Source organism: Colletes gigas, unplaced genomic scaffold (assembly GCF_013123115.1).
Source record: "Colletes gigas isolate AHSC1104 unplaced genomic scaffold, ASM1312311v1 Colletes_gigas_Sc00021, whole genome shotgun sequence".
Classification (NCBI taxonomy): Eukaryota; Metazoa; Arthropoda; class Insecta; order Hymenoptera; family Colletidae; genus Colletes; species Colletes gigas.
This window is the reverse complement of record NW_025106650.1, coordinates 673973-688492: the sequence shown is the minus strand read 5'-3', so window position 1 is coordinate 688492 and position 14520 is coordinate 673973. Positions and strand designations below refer to the sequence as shown.

Below are 14520 nucleotides of genomic sequence, written 5' to 3'. Positions count from 1 at the left end.
AAAGAATATGCAAATTTAAATTGTATTTTGTATATAATTAAAGTTTTACTATGTCAAACAAATAATGTTTTATTTAGTTTCTACTCCAAAAATTTCAGAAAATAACAATTGTTACTGTAGAACCAGGGTTTCTGCACCTCCTCGCCGAACAACGATACCATTTGATTGCTTGCTTTCCTCGGCATATTTTATCTTACATTTAAACAGCCTAGAACAATACAATGAAAAAGGAAAATACTACGCTACTGTGGGTATTTTATATCAATCATATTGTCAAATTTTGGTATTTTACTTACGACAAAATGTCATTCCACATCTGCGCTTGCTTTTCCTGTATCGTACTACTTTCCTTTAATTGTTCTCTTTCTAACGTCAAATTTTTTATTTTGGTTTCCTCTGCCCGTATAGCAGCATTTAATTCCTCCTTGAGATTTTTACCAGGATTGGAAACACTGGGGTCCTACATAATGCATTAACATTGTATCTAGCGTATGAAAAGTTGTTTTTAAATAAATGCAATTAGCGCTAAAATAAAATTTAACAAACCTCCGTATCACGTTTTATTTTCTCGTCGATAGTTTTCATTCTAATTACAAGTTTCTCTAATCTCTCCTTTTCTTTAGTATCCTTGCATAATACATAATTAATAACATCAACACACAAATCCGTAATATAGTTTACAACGAATTACAGTAGTGCTCATTTAAGTGTCCGCGCTCAGGACTAATCGCGGACAGTTAAGTGGGCACTACTGTATCTGATAAATAAATTAATAATGTACATATAATACAGATAATTACCTTTTCCATTTTCACTTTCAAATTTTCTATCTCGGATTGCAAATTATCAATCGACGCACTCATACTTGATTCTATATCACTGTGAGCCTTTTCAGCTTTTTCGTGCTGTTGCTCAAATTCTCGCGATTTTCCTCGTAACGTTTCAACTTCTATAATACATTTAGATTACCGCGAGTTTATTAATTGCGGTGTATTATTATTTCATACCATTTATCAATGGAACCAATTTCGCTCGAAGAGAGGAAATATCTCGCGACAATTGAAGATTCGTGGAGGATGCATTTTCCTCGGTAAAATCATCATCCAGAATGTTTTCCTTGGTTGACTCTAATATTTGCTTCGTTTGGTTAAGCTAAATGACAAAATCTTATTGTCGAACTATAATTAACCCATTAACTGGGAATGACGAGTTCAAATATCACGAATATTTAAAGACAGTCCGCGTAAACTTAAACTCGAGAATTATTTGATTTTTATTAACGTCATATTGCCACAATATCTTAAACTTTTTTTTTCATTTGCATGTATTTGTATCAGAAAAGACTTCTTAATAACGTCGAAAGCGTAAACATACTTTGCGTATAAGAATTCCAGTTCGAAGTCCTTAGAGCAATTGCAAATGTACTTTGGTATGTCACAAATGAAATACTACATTATCATTTTAGTATTTCAATAATGAAAAAAGACAAGAGATTTAGCACAAGATAGAATCTCTAATTTTTACGGAAATAAACATTTTGAAGCAAGATTTTATATATTTTTTCAACGGATTTTGGTGCACAATGCAATAAAAAATCTTTCTATAACCACTCGAGGTCGGAAAGATTCATACCTTTTTGTTATGTAATCCATTAGAAATTTAATATACTAACGTACTAATATTTTTTTTTTTTAATACCTGATTTTCCAAAATGGCCGTTGTTCGATAAAGAACACTATTTTCCGCGTTGAGCCACGCCAACTCGCCTTTACAGTGCTTATAAAGCGTACTCCTAGTTTTTAAACGATTTATATATTTCTTCAATTCATCTCCTTTCGGCGCCATATCTCCTAGAGCCATTTTAGATAGCTCGCGTTTTTCTTCCAATTTCGTTTGTAATTCTTGCAAAGAGTTCTCAGTTTTCTCCAATCGTTCCAGCGCATTTTTTTTAATGTTAGCAACAGCAGCTGCTTGTTGCCGAAACGGTTCCATTTTGTCAATACTGCTGTTTGAAATCTAAACGAATTCCATCGGTTGCGAACAGTGTGTATTAAAAAGTAATAACAATATGTTCTATTCGATTAAGATTCACCTTGAGCTCTACCAAATCTTGGATCTCTTTTGCTATGACATCTAATTTGTTTCTTAAAAAAGTTATTTGCTCTGGACCTAAATATGAATACTGCTTTACCGCGGTTAAAGCTTTCATACGATTTTTCTTCGCGCTCAATTCTGCTGGTTGCTTTTCATTTGTAATTATACTCTGAACGGTGACTACTTCGGACAACTGTTGCAACAATGTTTGCGCTGTAACTTCGCTCTCGTCCCTTTTTAAAATTTCCAATTCTCGTTCCAATCTTTGGAGAGAAATCTAAAATATCAAGGTCCGATAAAATTAGCGTGGCTTTGTATATATTCTTTATAGGATCGTTTTCAGTGTGATCAGTGTCTTTCAGAAGAATGTTTCTATATTAAAGACTCTAGTAATATTCGAGTAATCATTTGATCGGTTACAAAATTGTAGTCGATTATCAGTGATCAACAGCGGTAAGAACATTACTAATATATTCGCAGGAGAACTTGAATTTACCTGTAACCGGGATATAAATTCTTTCTCCTGTTCTTCCTGCAACGCAAGATCACGTTCTTTATCTCTTTCTACGCGCAGTGCTTTTGCAGCGTCTAATAAATGAACCCCCGTTTCTGCTTTCGCCTTCATTTTATCAATACGTATTATCACCGCCTACAAATATGATTAACACGTGCATTAAACATACATGCAACATATGATTCGCTTGTGCTCATACATCGATATCATTTTTTACCTCTTTTTCTTTTTCCATAGTTTTCAGATCAGCGGTAAGTTCACTGGCGTTTTCAAAATTCTAAGTCCAATAAACGAACAGTGAATAAACTCAATGATGCATGAATAATTTGAACACTTGTTTATTTTTTACCTTCTTCCCTATCTCCCTTTCCTTGTGAACGGTTTTGAACCGATCGATCAAAGCATTGTATTGTTCGTACAAAGAGGAAACCTCCGGATCGCTCAAATACTCGGCAGGAACCTCCACCTAATTGACGATAATGAAGTCACTCGCTGTAAATGACTTTAAGAGGGACACTAGGTCTGTATATAGAAATACCTTCACCAGGAAGCGAGATAAATAGGCTCTTTTTCGAACGGTGTCTACATGGGACAAAAGCCAAGTTAGGATAGGATGGATCGTTTCAAGATCACCCCGAACGAGGCCTTGCCTGTATAAATAAAATTCAATAAAAATTATTTAAAATTTATAACAATCGGTACAACAAATTAAAATGAGAATTTGTCCTATTATTGTTACATAGAAAAAAAAATACCGAAAACTTGTAGGATCTGTTTGTGGTTGATAATTAAGTACACGAAGAGCGAACAAAATATTAATGGCAGTCTCTTCAGGGGTCTCGTTTTTCGCGTCGACATTAGCATCATTTTGATCCTGTATTTTGATTAACACGTCCCTCAATACCTGCAATAAACAATTGTAAATAAAAAGACCCCTGAACAAACCGATGTACGCCAACTCGAAAGTTAAAAAAAAAAAAAAAAAAAAATCAATTAGAAACTGGTTTGCATACAACCAGAAAACAAGTTTGAGTTGCGATGAAGCGACGCTTACTTGTAACAATTCCTCCGGACTCAAAGAATTGAAATAAATAATGTTGTAATTACGTCCTAACAATTTGTTCACTCCTGTTACGATGAACTTCATATTTTCCTTCATGATTGTTGTGCCTCGATATGTTCTCTTCTTCAAAATACACAACGCAAACTGAAATGGAATAAATATGCTGCCTCTATGTTATCATAATTGGTTCCCCTGACAACGGCGGCATGTGCGCCATTATAACTAGTTTCTCTTTAAAAAGTATACGCGCACCACAAACTATACGCGCGACACACAAAAACCAAATATTTGTCATCTCTATGATGACCTTTTGGATAAAATTAGTTGCTAATTAAGCGAAGCACGTGGCTGGCTCTCTATCGAAGATCCTCGAAAGGTCATTTAATTTTCAACTCTGCGTAATTGTTGACATACCTTGAAGGTGTGTTGGTATCGATTTTATCACAATCTGCACTTTGACTGTTTCGATAGATGTGCGACGTATTTAATAACAAATCATCGCAAAAAAAAAATTTCTAATCAACGGGGTATATCTAAATCGTACATTAAATTTTCATACAATAATTAAACGTTACGACAAAATAACAAATTCTTAATGGATTTTTATAAGTTTCGCGTCTGAATTATTATTCTAATGACTATTCCTAATGATCTGGAAAAAGTCTTGTAGGTCTTCGCTCGGGATGCTCCAATGCCTTTACGGCGAATGAAAAGCGCAAAAAATTATAAATTTAGCTTTAAGAATAATCATTACCTTTATTAAAAGAAAGTTTCTGAAACATAAGATCATCATTAGCAGACAATTAGATCGCACTGCCTCGCTGGAATTTTAAATATACTCTTCAAAACTTAACGTACGATTTTCTCGTTATAAAATTGGAAGTTTTTCATAGATGCTCGGGCATGAAAGGTTTATTCCACGCGTGAAAATTGAGCTCTGCGTTTTTCCCCCGTTTAATAACATATTTCGTTACGCACTTTCGATATGAAGTCAGATTCGTTCCAGCGAACTAATTTTTTGATATAACATAACACAGCGATAGATTTAAATCTTGCGGGAATTCATATATTCATCAGCGGTGTGTATTTCTGAGCATAGTTTATTTCATAATACTATACTGAATCTTAATTTTACTATTTAACAAACCTCAACCCTAAACAGTGTCAGTTTTTCCTTTTTTTTTATATATATATATATTTTTTTTTTTAATAGATGCCGCTAGAACAACATTTCTATGCGCTTATGTGCGTTAACAGGTGAAAGAGAGTACACCGAAGTTATGTTGACAGAAAAATATTTACTGGAAAGTCGGCTCGAGCATGATTGAAATTGTGTTTTGTGTTTTTCTCATCTCTGTTCTGCTGTTCTAGTTGTACATTATATATTATGGGCAACTCTTGTTAACTCTTACAATATCGTGTTATAAAAATGGCTTGTGAAGTCTTATAAAAGAACCATGCTAGTCATACTTGTGACGATGTTTAATAATCAGTCTAAAATTTGAACAATGTAGCAACATCGTGATAATCAAATACTGCATGAAAAATCATTTGAAGATTGCACTATATATAAATAGTATAATATATATGTATAATCTATATTTATCATATATATAAGTACCGTAATATTGGGTATTGGATGTTACATAAAAGATAGAATTTAAATGGGCTGGATATATAAAAACTTATAAAAAAAAAAAAATAACGAAAAGGACAAATAAGAATAGGTTTTTTCTAAGGGTGTATATCGCCTTATGATAATACATTTGCAAAATTCTGTGCACAATATAAAAAACTGCAAAATTATGATAATGACTTGACTGGATACTATGCGACATCGTGTTTAGCATAGTTTAAATTTTAAATAGAGTTATTATGCTCGAATACACGATATCACGATGCATCGATAATATTAACCTTCCTTTAGACTCCAATCCTTGAACTTGTAAGAATGTCAGAAGTCAAACGAATTAGAGAGTCGACGAATCTGTTGCACAGCATCACAGAATGAAAGGACAATTTACAAATTACATAAAATAATGATTGCAGGCAATCAATCGGTTTGGTTTACATTCATTATTGACGACTATTAAATATAACTTCCGCAAGCATAGTAAGATAATAAAAATCATATGTGAATTTTTATGAAAGTTACATACTTAGGTGCACTTACTGTTTGAACACTAAAAATTGATTAATTTAAAATCGCCAGTATTGAACTCAACCTCGCATCATTATATACCTAATATAAAACAAGAACACAACAAACTTTTTGGCATACACAATACATTTCACATGTAAGATTGTATGTCAAATTGGTTTTTCCCCCCTCTTCTTATTCAATTAATTAGCTCCCTACCCTTTTGCAGTTTTCTACATAATTTTAGTCATTGCCTTATCTCCCGAGATAAGTAAAACAGCAAGTCAATAGCATCAATGTATGTATACTTTTACTCTTTTACTGGGAGCATATTTTCGCTTAAAAAACAAATTTCCATTGTATACAGAATGTAATTTCTCTTACAGATGGCGACGTGATTTAAGGTATTCCATGTAGCATGTGTGAAGGGAGGAAGAAAGGATGGTAAACATAGAATATGAATCCAGTTTATCCGCTCTTGAAGAGGAGAATGGCTACCTGACCCAGGTAGAAATAGATAAAATGTCTTGTTTCGTGCGTCACATAGCTTCCAAAGTTTCGTCCTACGATGCAATGCCACGTCGGATTGTACTTTTTATCGAATTCTTTTTTAATAAAGGCTGCGATATCCTTAAAGAAAGGAAATAAAAATTCAAACCTCGAATCGTATGTTCCTCCTACTCCATTTCTTGTTGCAATTAATCAATTAAACATAATGACCAAGAACAAAGTTATATTTCATCTTACTCTACGTTCCATGCTAAGTTGCTAGAGATATATATACCATACATTCAGTTTGACAAAATGAAATCAAACTTACCTTCTCGATATTAAACTTTTCAAGTGCCTGAGTCGCACAATCGACAGCGTCCTGCTGCATCTCCTCAGACATGTCGGCATTCTTAATTACAGCCTTTCTGTCCGACATTTTTGTAGTTCTGAAACCCGTAAGAGCAACAATAAATACTTAAATGTGCCTAACAACAAAGAACCACAAATACAATAAGCTATCCTAATCACAGTTCTGAAATGGTAGCAGTTTCAACGTGGGAGAACCAGTACCATTAGTAGTTCTGTAAATAGGAAGAAGGAAAGAAATGATCGCATACGCGATCGAAAAAGTAAATTTTAAACCTGGAATTAGGAATACGTGCAATTTTTACAGTAGCGTACACGTCATGTGCCGGCATGACAATACGATCGCGAATATATAAATTGGATCAAGTTAATAAGTACAAAACGAAATGAGCGATCGCGAGGACGACAACGGAGGCGAACGCGGGAGGATAATGTTTTGTCGATACGACGCGACGATGAAAATAATAATCGACGAGCACGCGATCACTAGGATAAGATTCGAATCGAGAATGCGCATACATAAGGTTCTTTGCTCCTGTCGATGGAATTATCGAAACTCCGTACCGAACTTGACGTATAAGCTGCCTCTTTCCCGGTCGAAAATGAAAAATGCTGTTTCGAATAGAATAACACTCGACATACCTTTCGGAATTGACACTCTCACCAGTAGCATACAAGGAAACGATCGTTATATTATACTGCGACGGTTGCGCGTACTTATTTCTGTTTTTATTCTACGTGAACTGATTTATACACCAAAAATTTTCGTTCGCTCAAGCCGACAGCGACTATTCCTCGATCGAGTTCAAGACTGAAGTGCCCGTACCGCGATCCTAGCCCCTGATTGGCTCACGATTAGGGTCTTCTATCACGGTCTTCTATCAACCCATCATGCCTCGCTGCTAGCAACCCGCGTAAACATGAATTTGAGTAATCGATTGAAAATTTCAACGCGAAACACCAGTTATGTCTGTGTTTTTCCTATTTTTTTTATATTTGACCTGTCACGTCCGCAAAGATATCGTAAAAAATTAATTGTAAATACCGAAACCTATTAAAAATTTTGTATTTAAATTTGAATAGATTGTATTTTATCTGCTCAAAATATGCTAGGAAATATTGATAAAGCGTATATGTCACGCGAAAATGCTATTACTATTACCTTCGTAAACCTAAATCATAGATAATTTGAATACGATGTCGATAATAATAATAAATATATTTGCATGAGGTATAAACCACTTATACCTTGTTTGTGATGTTTGTAAACTGAAGATATTACCGTTTGCTGTATTTATTTTCAATTATAAATAAGTGGAATAGACATGATATCTTAAATCTATATATCTAGACAATTTTTAAATAATTTTCAGATCCTTGATTATTTAAAAATAAATGAGTTTTATACTCTTTGCAAATTTGTTGGTATGCATATACAAAATGGTGCCATGCAATTACTCACTCACTATATGACTACAAAATGCACGCACCTATGCATAAACAAGTAACTGCAGTACCGTAATAAGTTTTTATCAAACGAGAAATTTAATTTTTAGCAGACAATTTTACAAAATTAAGACATTGTAACTCAGACAACTCGATGAAATAACGATTTTATTTTGAACGATGAAAAATCTCTTTTGGACTTATAAATTAACAACATGATATGGTAAACATATTTTGACCTTACATTGCAACCAAAACATACCATTTAAATTTCAGTTTTATTTGAAACATATAGAGTATTGTTGAAATTAAATTAGTTGCTAATAAATTATTTTTAAAAATTTGTCGCAATTTTAAAAGCTTTCGTCTCCCAACTTTTGATATATTTGTACGAGTATGTGACTCAATGACGCATGCGCAATAAGTTCCAATGATTCTCAAAAGGTTTCACCTTTCACCAATCCAAGCTTCATCAAACGAGAGTTGATCAGTTGACACGGAATTCATCAGTGTTGTGGCAGTGCGTAGAATGCAGTAGAACGTAAAAATAAGTGCGACGTTTAAAAAAGCTATATTTATTTATAAATTATAGTTTCTTATAAGAAGAATCGAAGAATTTGTTTAAAATGTTTCGCGTCCTTGTATGCCTGTGCGCTGTATTAGCGCTGGCTAATGCAAATCTTGTGAGGTAAATATATCGACATTTAAACAAAGAAGATGATTATTCATCTTTGTAATCAGCAACACCGATAATTCTTTTCATTACATTTCATTTGTCTTTTTACGTTTACTTGGTACTACATATATGTTATTTACGTTCTACGAAATATGCAAATTATGAATACTTCACGAAATTCAATTATACAAACTCTCTTTCTAAATTTATACTTTTTTCTTATTTTAAGGATTCCACTGCACAAAATAGATAGTGTTAGAAAACAATTTAAAGAACTTGATACAGGAATGGTTCAATCACGCATTGTACAAGGAAGCGAACCTACTCCCGAGCCTCTTTCTAATTATGTTGATGCCCAATACTATGGTGTTATCAGTATTGGTACACCGCCTCAGGATTTTAGGGTAATATTTGACACAGGCTCTTCGAATCTTTGGGTTCCCTCTAAAAAATGTCATCTGACCAATATCGCTTGCAGTGAGTATATTTAAAAATTATATAAATCAGTTAAACATTGCTAATAACGGTTGACACTTTCAAGTGTAAGCTATGTTTTTCAAGGAAAGTATTGCAACATTTCGTTAGTGTTGAAACTAACTTCTTCGAGGAACCAAACATCACATTGATATTTGTGTGTATACATATCAATATTATTGTGCATATTACAATGCTATTCTTGAAAATCATAGCTTATACCCTTGATCGATATCAACTGTTACAATCTAACTATAAAGTCCTCAAATATTTTAAATATTGCTATAGCAATTAGTTAATAAAATGTTTATTGAGGAATGTACATATAATATGCTTTTAATATAAATGTATTTTAGTCAGGAAGCTAATTTACTGTTTGAAAAAATATTTATATGCATAAAATTTTCTGTAACAAGCATTTGAACTATTTTCTCTTATTTATAATGTTTGTTTCATATTGCATTTTCATGCTATACTTTACTAAGATAACCTTCCGTTTACAATCTTTATTCCAGTTATTCATTTTCAAGATATTTCAGACCTTTATTGTTTAATAACATTATTTTCAGAGATACAAAATTGTGACTAAAATAATATAATGACGATTGTAATTACACATGTAACGATACGATTGAATCTCGTATTGGAACTATACAAAATAAAATTAGTACTTGAAATTTGTTGCATGAGAAACTTAAAAAAGCAGTTTGTTAAACAGATTTTATTTTAGATCTGCAGAAAAGATATGCTATGCTATTACTTGTTGCTACATCTTTTAAAATATGTTGTCTTCTTCTAACAATCACGACGAAATAGTAAAACTTCTTGCATTAAATCACAAAATTTACATTTTTTTTGTATGTTAAAGATTATATCGGGTATAGGTCATCCATTGTGTGAAAGTTATAGGTAATGTTAGTGGTTTTATTCCGTTATTATCATGGTCATCCTGCGAACAATTAATCGGAAGAAAAGAAAAATCGCAAGTTCACAGAGTTTCATAATTTATAAAAAATTTTGTATTATTTTTTTGTAGAGTTGCATCGTAAATACGATAATACCAAATCGTCAACTTATAAAAAGAATGGCACTGATTTTGCCATTCGTTATGGTTCTGGAAGTCTCTCCGGTTATTTATCAACCGACACTGTACACGCAAGTATCGTTAAAGTTATAATCGCATATTTTTCTGTACTCAATAATTTTTCACGCATTCTTCGACTTAATTTACTTCTCGAGCACGGCTTTTAGTAAAGATAAGTGATAATGGTCGTTCTATCGTTTCGTTTTTGACGTAATCGAACTTTCTTCTCATTTTATCTATACAAACATTACTTGTGTTTATGAATAACATGATCACGCGCATGCTTCAAAATGAAAACAAAATTTACGACGATAATTATCCCTTACAGATCGCTGGGCTGAAAGTTACAGATCAAACATTTGCTGAAGCCTTAAGTGAGCCTGGATTGGCCTTTGTTGCTGCGAAATTCGATGGTATTATGGGAATGGCGTATTCGAGAATTGCCGTGGACGGTGTAACGCCAGTCTTCTATAACATGGTCAAACAAGGAATAGTACCCAGTCCTGTTTTTAGTTTTTATTTGAATAGGTACATCTGAATAATCGGCGATTGAATATTTCCTTCTCATACCAATGTCATGTTTAAAAAAACCTATATTAACATATAAATTTAGAAATCCTGACTCTGCCTTTGGCGGAGAACTGATAATTGGTGGTTCTGATCCAAATCATTATGAGGGTGAATTTACGTATGTCCCTGTAGACCGAAAAGGATATTGGCAATTCAAGATGGACAGGTATTATAATATTCAGAATACTTTTTAATCGTGTATTTTTCATGGAAACAGTAAGTACTTCGATTTACAATATAAATTGCAGAGTTCAAATTGGCGCTGATACTAATGTGTGTAAAGATGGATGCGAGGCTATTGCGGATACAGGTACTTCTTTGATAGCAGGACCCGTCGACGAAGTTAATGCTATCAATAAGAAAATCGGAGCTATTCCGATTGCAGCAGGAGAAGCATATGTAATTATGAGCTATTTACATTTATTGTTAATATGTTTAAAAAATAACACATATTTCATGTTTACAGGTGGACTGTAACTCGATTCCCAACCTGCCTACAATTGCGTTCGTATTTGGTGGTCGCTCTTTCCCACTAAAAGGCGAAGACTACATTTTGCAGGTAATGTACTTCCTATAAATGTTATCTTAATTTTTATTGAAATTTTGGTTGGTTTTTGTTAAAAGATAATAATATTGTATGTTTTTCTACAAAAGGTTAAAGCATTAGGAAAGACTGTATGTTTGAGTGGATTTATGGGAATGGACATTCCTCCACCTAATGGTCCATTGTGGATTTTGGGAGACACATTCATCGGCCGTTACTATACTGAATTCGATATGGGAAACAACCGAGTTGGTTTCGCTGTAGTAAAATAGATACATTTAAAAAGTTCGTACATGTAATCATTCCGCAAATTGTGTTATGTCTCCCGCGTTTAATAAGATTACTTGCGATTACTTCTTTCGTGTGTATAATAGAAGGAAATTTAAAATAATACTGTACTTCGTGGTTAAGCAGAACTGATTATATATAATTGTAAAATGTATAAAATGAATTCCTATAAGAGTAACGCAATAAATAATGTTTTTCACATTACAGATTTCACTTTAACATTTATCTTTCAAAGCAATATAGTTATATAAATTTTTTCCTATTATAAGTTTGTTTCTATTTACCGGTATTGATTTCCTAATGATAAAAATAAAAATTTATGAACTGACTTCTCATTCGTAATTTACAACATATGTATCACAGTCTTGTATACTCCGCCGCTCATTAATATTAGGACACTTGGCCGAAACATTGATAATCTTTGGATTGTTATAATTCTGAGAAAAGAAGTTATCCAATATTTCTCTTGGAAATTCTGTATCCGTCTAAACCTACTATCTATATGAGAATAGAAGGATTAGCTTTTAAAATAATCCCAGGAAGATATTCTTTTTAAGAAGTTAGTTACAATGGTCCAAAGAATCATAATTTTTTGACCAAATGTTCGAATATTTATCAGCAGCAATGTATGTACAGAGTTTAATGTCACTATATAAATAGTAAAAAAATACATGCCTTATTATTGATTTTTTCTTTTAACCGCGTGAACTGCATAATTTATTGCGGTCGATGTTGTCCAAAACCATTCGTTTTTCAGAGGGTTATAAAACATTCCATGAATTAATTTTGTTTTACAATCACCTATAAAATAACAATAGTTAGCAACAATACGAATACCAAGGTAGAATATGTTATTATTAGGAAAAATTATTTTACATGTTTCTAATAAACTCTGAATTTCAGCCGGAGTAATGAATTTGTTCCAGTCATGAGTGCCAGTTGGTAATAATTTTAAAACATGTTCAGCTGCGATGATACCTCCAAACCAAGAGGGTAACGTTTTATTCAATGTTGTAATGAATATTGAACCACCAGGTTGTAAAGTTTCTACGCAACACTGTATGGAAAAAGATGTGTTTTCATAAAATTCCGTTTAACTTGTTCTTGTTATTTAGAGAAAACTACTGTACTTTTAGAAACAATTCCTTGTTATTCACATGCTCCAAAACTTCTGAAGCTACCACAGTATTATATTTTTCTTTATTGTCTAGAGAAAAGTCTTCTATGTTTGTTTGAACATAGTTTAACTTTCCATCTAAACTGGTATCTAATGTTGCATGTTGCTTTGCAGTTGCTATTAACTCTGAGGATGCATCGATTCCAGTTACTTCCGCTCCTATTCTAACTAGCGGTTCTGCCAACAATCCTCCCCCGCAACCAACATCTAAAATTTTAATCCCTTCTAGAGGCAGATGTGGAGTTTCAGCCTGAATGCCTATATTTGCTAAACCGTCTCGTACAAACTGTACTCTGAGAGGATTCAACGCATGCAAGGCACGCATTTCACCATTTATGTCCCACCATTTATTGCTTAATTTAGAGTGATGCTCTACCGTTGCAAGATCTACGGTCGTTCTTTTAGCTGTAGTAGGTTTATCTAATTGATCAATTTGTTCATTTAGTCTAAAATCAAGAATCATACATGTCATTACAACTTTTATTCATCATTATGTAAATTAACGACTCTTACGCAGGGATAATAAATATTTAAAATTTTCTTAATGCAAGTTTGCAAACCCTTTGAGGTTCGCGGGCCACAAGTTAAAAACCACTGATGGAAATATTAGAAGTAACGTCAAACGTATAGGTTAAGTACCTGTTTCGGAATATAATTCCTGTAGATATAGGTCGAGAAGGTAAAAATTTTAGGACTTTCATGATTTATTTTTACAGGGATCATTAAGTACGGATAAAAATTTTATGAATACGTGTTGTGTATGAAGGTACACAGATACAAATGACTGGCTACTGAACCACGAACAAAATATATTATGTTGATTATGCATACATATCGCGTCGTATTGACGATACAGTGACTGTATTAGCACAGACGAGGTATACGAGTAGACCTTTCACCTAATGTATCTTTTCGGCCCGTTTCTCTAGAGTCTCGAAACCCCATTACCATTTCCGTGTTACTCGCAACGTTACCAACAGATTTAGAAATGAACACAAGAGGAAGTGAGACAGAAAATGAAATTACAGAAATTTTATTATTTTGTTGACGGAATGAAAGCTGTACGGTCCATCATTGGACAGTAATCGATTAAGATTATTTAAAAATTTCAAGATTATTAAAATACCTAAGGATGTATCTCATTGATACGTACACCGCAAATCCTCTATTTTTTATTTTAAATTGTAATACATAATTTATTTAAAAAATAACTCGGCAAAAACGTATTTGCGACTCGAAATCAGTGTTATCAGACCGTGCATTGGGGGCCCCAGAAACTCCTCATTCCACTTTCGCACACTATGCCCAATTGCGTGTACGTGAGTATATGAACGCACGTCCATACGCATAGTAAAAAAATGTCTGTTTTTTAATAGTTAAAATATGATCAGGGGGTCTTAAAACGTGTATTTCCATAAAAAAAATTTTTGAAATTTTTTAATTTTTGAAATTTTTTTTCCATTATGGTATTTTGCTTATATGTGTCTACATAGGTCGGAAAGTAAAAAATGCCTGGGCAGATGCAAGGTCGAATTCAGCTCTGTGAGAGCAAGAAGGATAGACTCACATTCGCCGTTTTTCTCGAATCCCCG

General features: G+C 33.2%; 4 protein-coding genes across 4 annotated transcripts; 1 reads left to right on the top strand and 3 right to left on the bottom strand.

Moving 5' to 3' along the window:
- Positions 1–69: 69 nt before the first annotated feature.
- On the bottom strand, positions 70–4279 carry LOC122401051 (intraflagellar transport protein 81 homolog). The gene is made up of 13 exons (XM_043402962.1): positions 3663–4279; positions 3364–3512; positions 3147–3258; positions 2958–3074; positions 2826–2885; positions 2591–2743; positions 2093–2371; positions 1699–2016; positions 1008–1152; positions 801–949; positions 547–627; positions 297–460; positions 70–208 (listed from the first exon to the last, which is right to left on the bottom strand). Exons 1-13 carry the CDS (start codon positions 3765–3767, stop codon positions 112–114), a joined length of 1929 nt encoding a protein of 642 aa, XP_043258897.1. The 5' UTR covers positions 3768–4279; the 3' UTR covers positions 70–111.
- A 122-nt stretch (positions 4280–4401) lies between these two features.
- LOC122401056 (dynein light chain 2, cytoplasmic) lies at positions 4402–7484 on the bottom strand. Its single transcript, XM_043402971.1, has 3 exons — positions 7312–7484; positions 6632–6749; positions 4402–6441 (listed from the first exon to the last, which is right to left on the bottom strand). The coding sequence occupies exons 2-3, from the start codon at positions 6737–6739 to the stop codon at positions 6280–6282; spliced, it is 270 nt and encodes an 89-aa protein (XP_043258906.1). The 5' UTR covers positions 6740–6749; positions 7312–7484; the 3' UTR covers positions 4402–6279.
- Positions 7485–8572: 1088 nt separating this feature from the next.
- LOC122401071 (lysosomal aspartic protease) lies at positions 8573–11955 on the top strand. The gene is made up of 8 exons (XM_043403006.1): positions 8573–8803; positions 9021–9268; positions 10302–10420; positions 10678–10877; positions 10963–11085; positions 11168–11318; positions 11386–11478; positions 11574–11955. Exons 1-8 carry the CDS (start codon positions 8742–8744, stop codon positions 11733–11735), a joined length of 1158 nt encoding a protein of 385 aa, XP_043258941.1. The 5' UTR covers positions 8573–8741; the 3' UTR covers positions 11736–11955.
- On the bottom strand, positions 11411–13788 carry LOC122401072 (ubiquinone biosynthesis O-methyltransferase, mitochondrial). Its single transcript, XM_043403008.1, has 5 exons — positions 13568–13788; positions 12882–13374; positions 12628–12808; positions 12423–12552; positions 11411–11490 (listed from the first exon to the last, which is right to left on the bottom strand). Exons 1-4 carry the CDS (start codon positions 13627–13629, stop codon positions 12431–12433), a joined length of 858 nt encoding a protein of 285 aa, XP_043258943.1. The 5' UTR covers positions 13630–13788; the 3' UTR covers positions 11411–11490; positions 12423–12430.
- Positions 13789–14520: the final 732 nt, after the last annotated feature.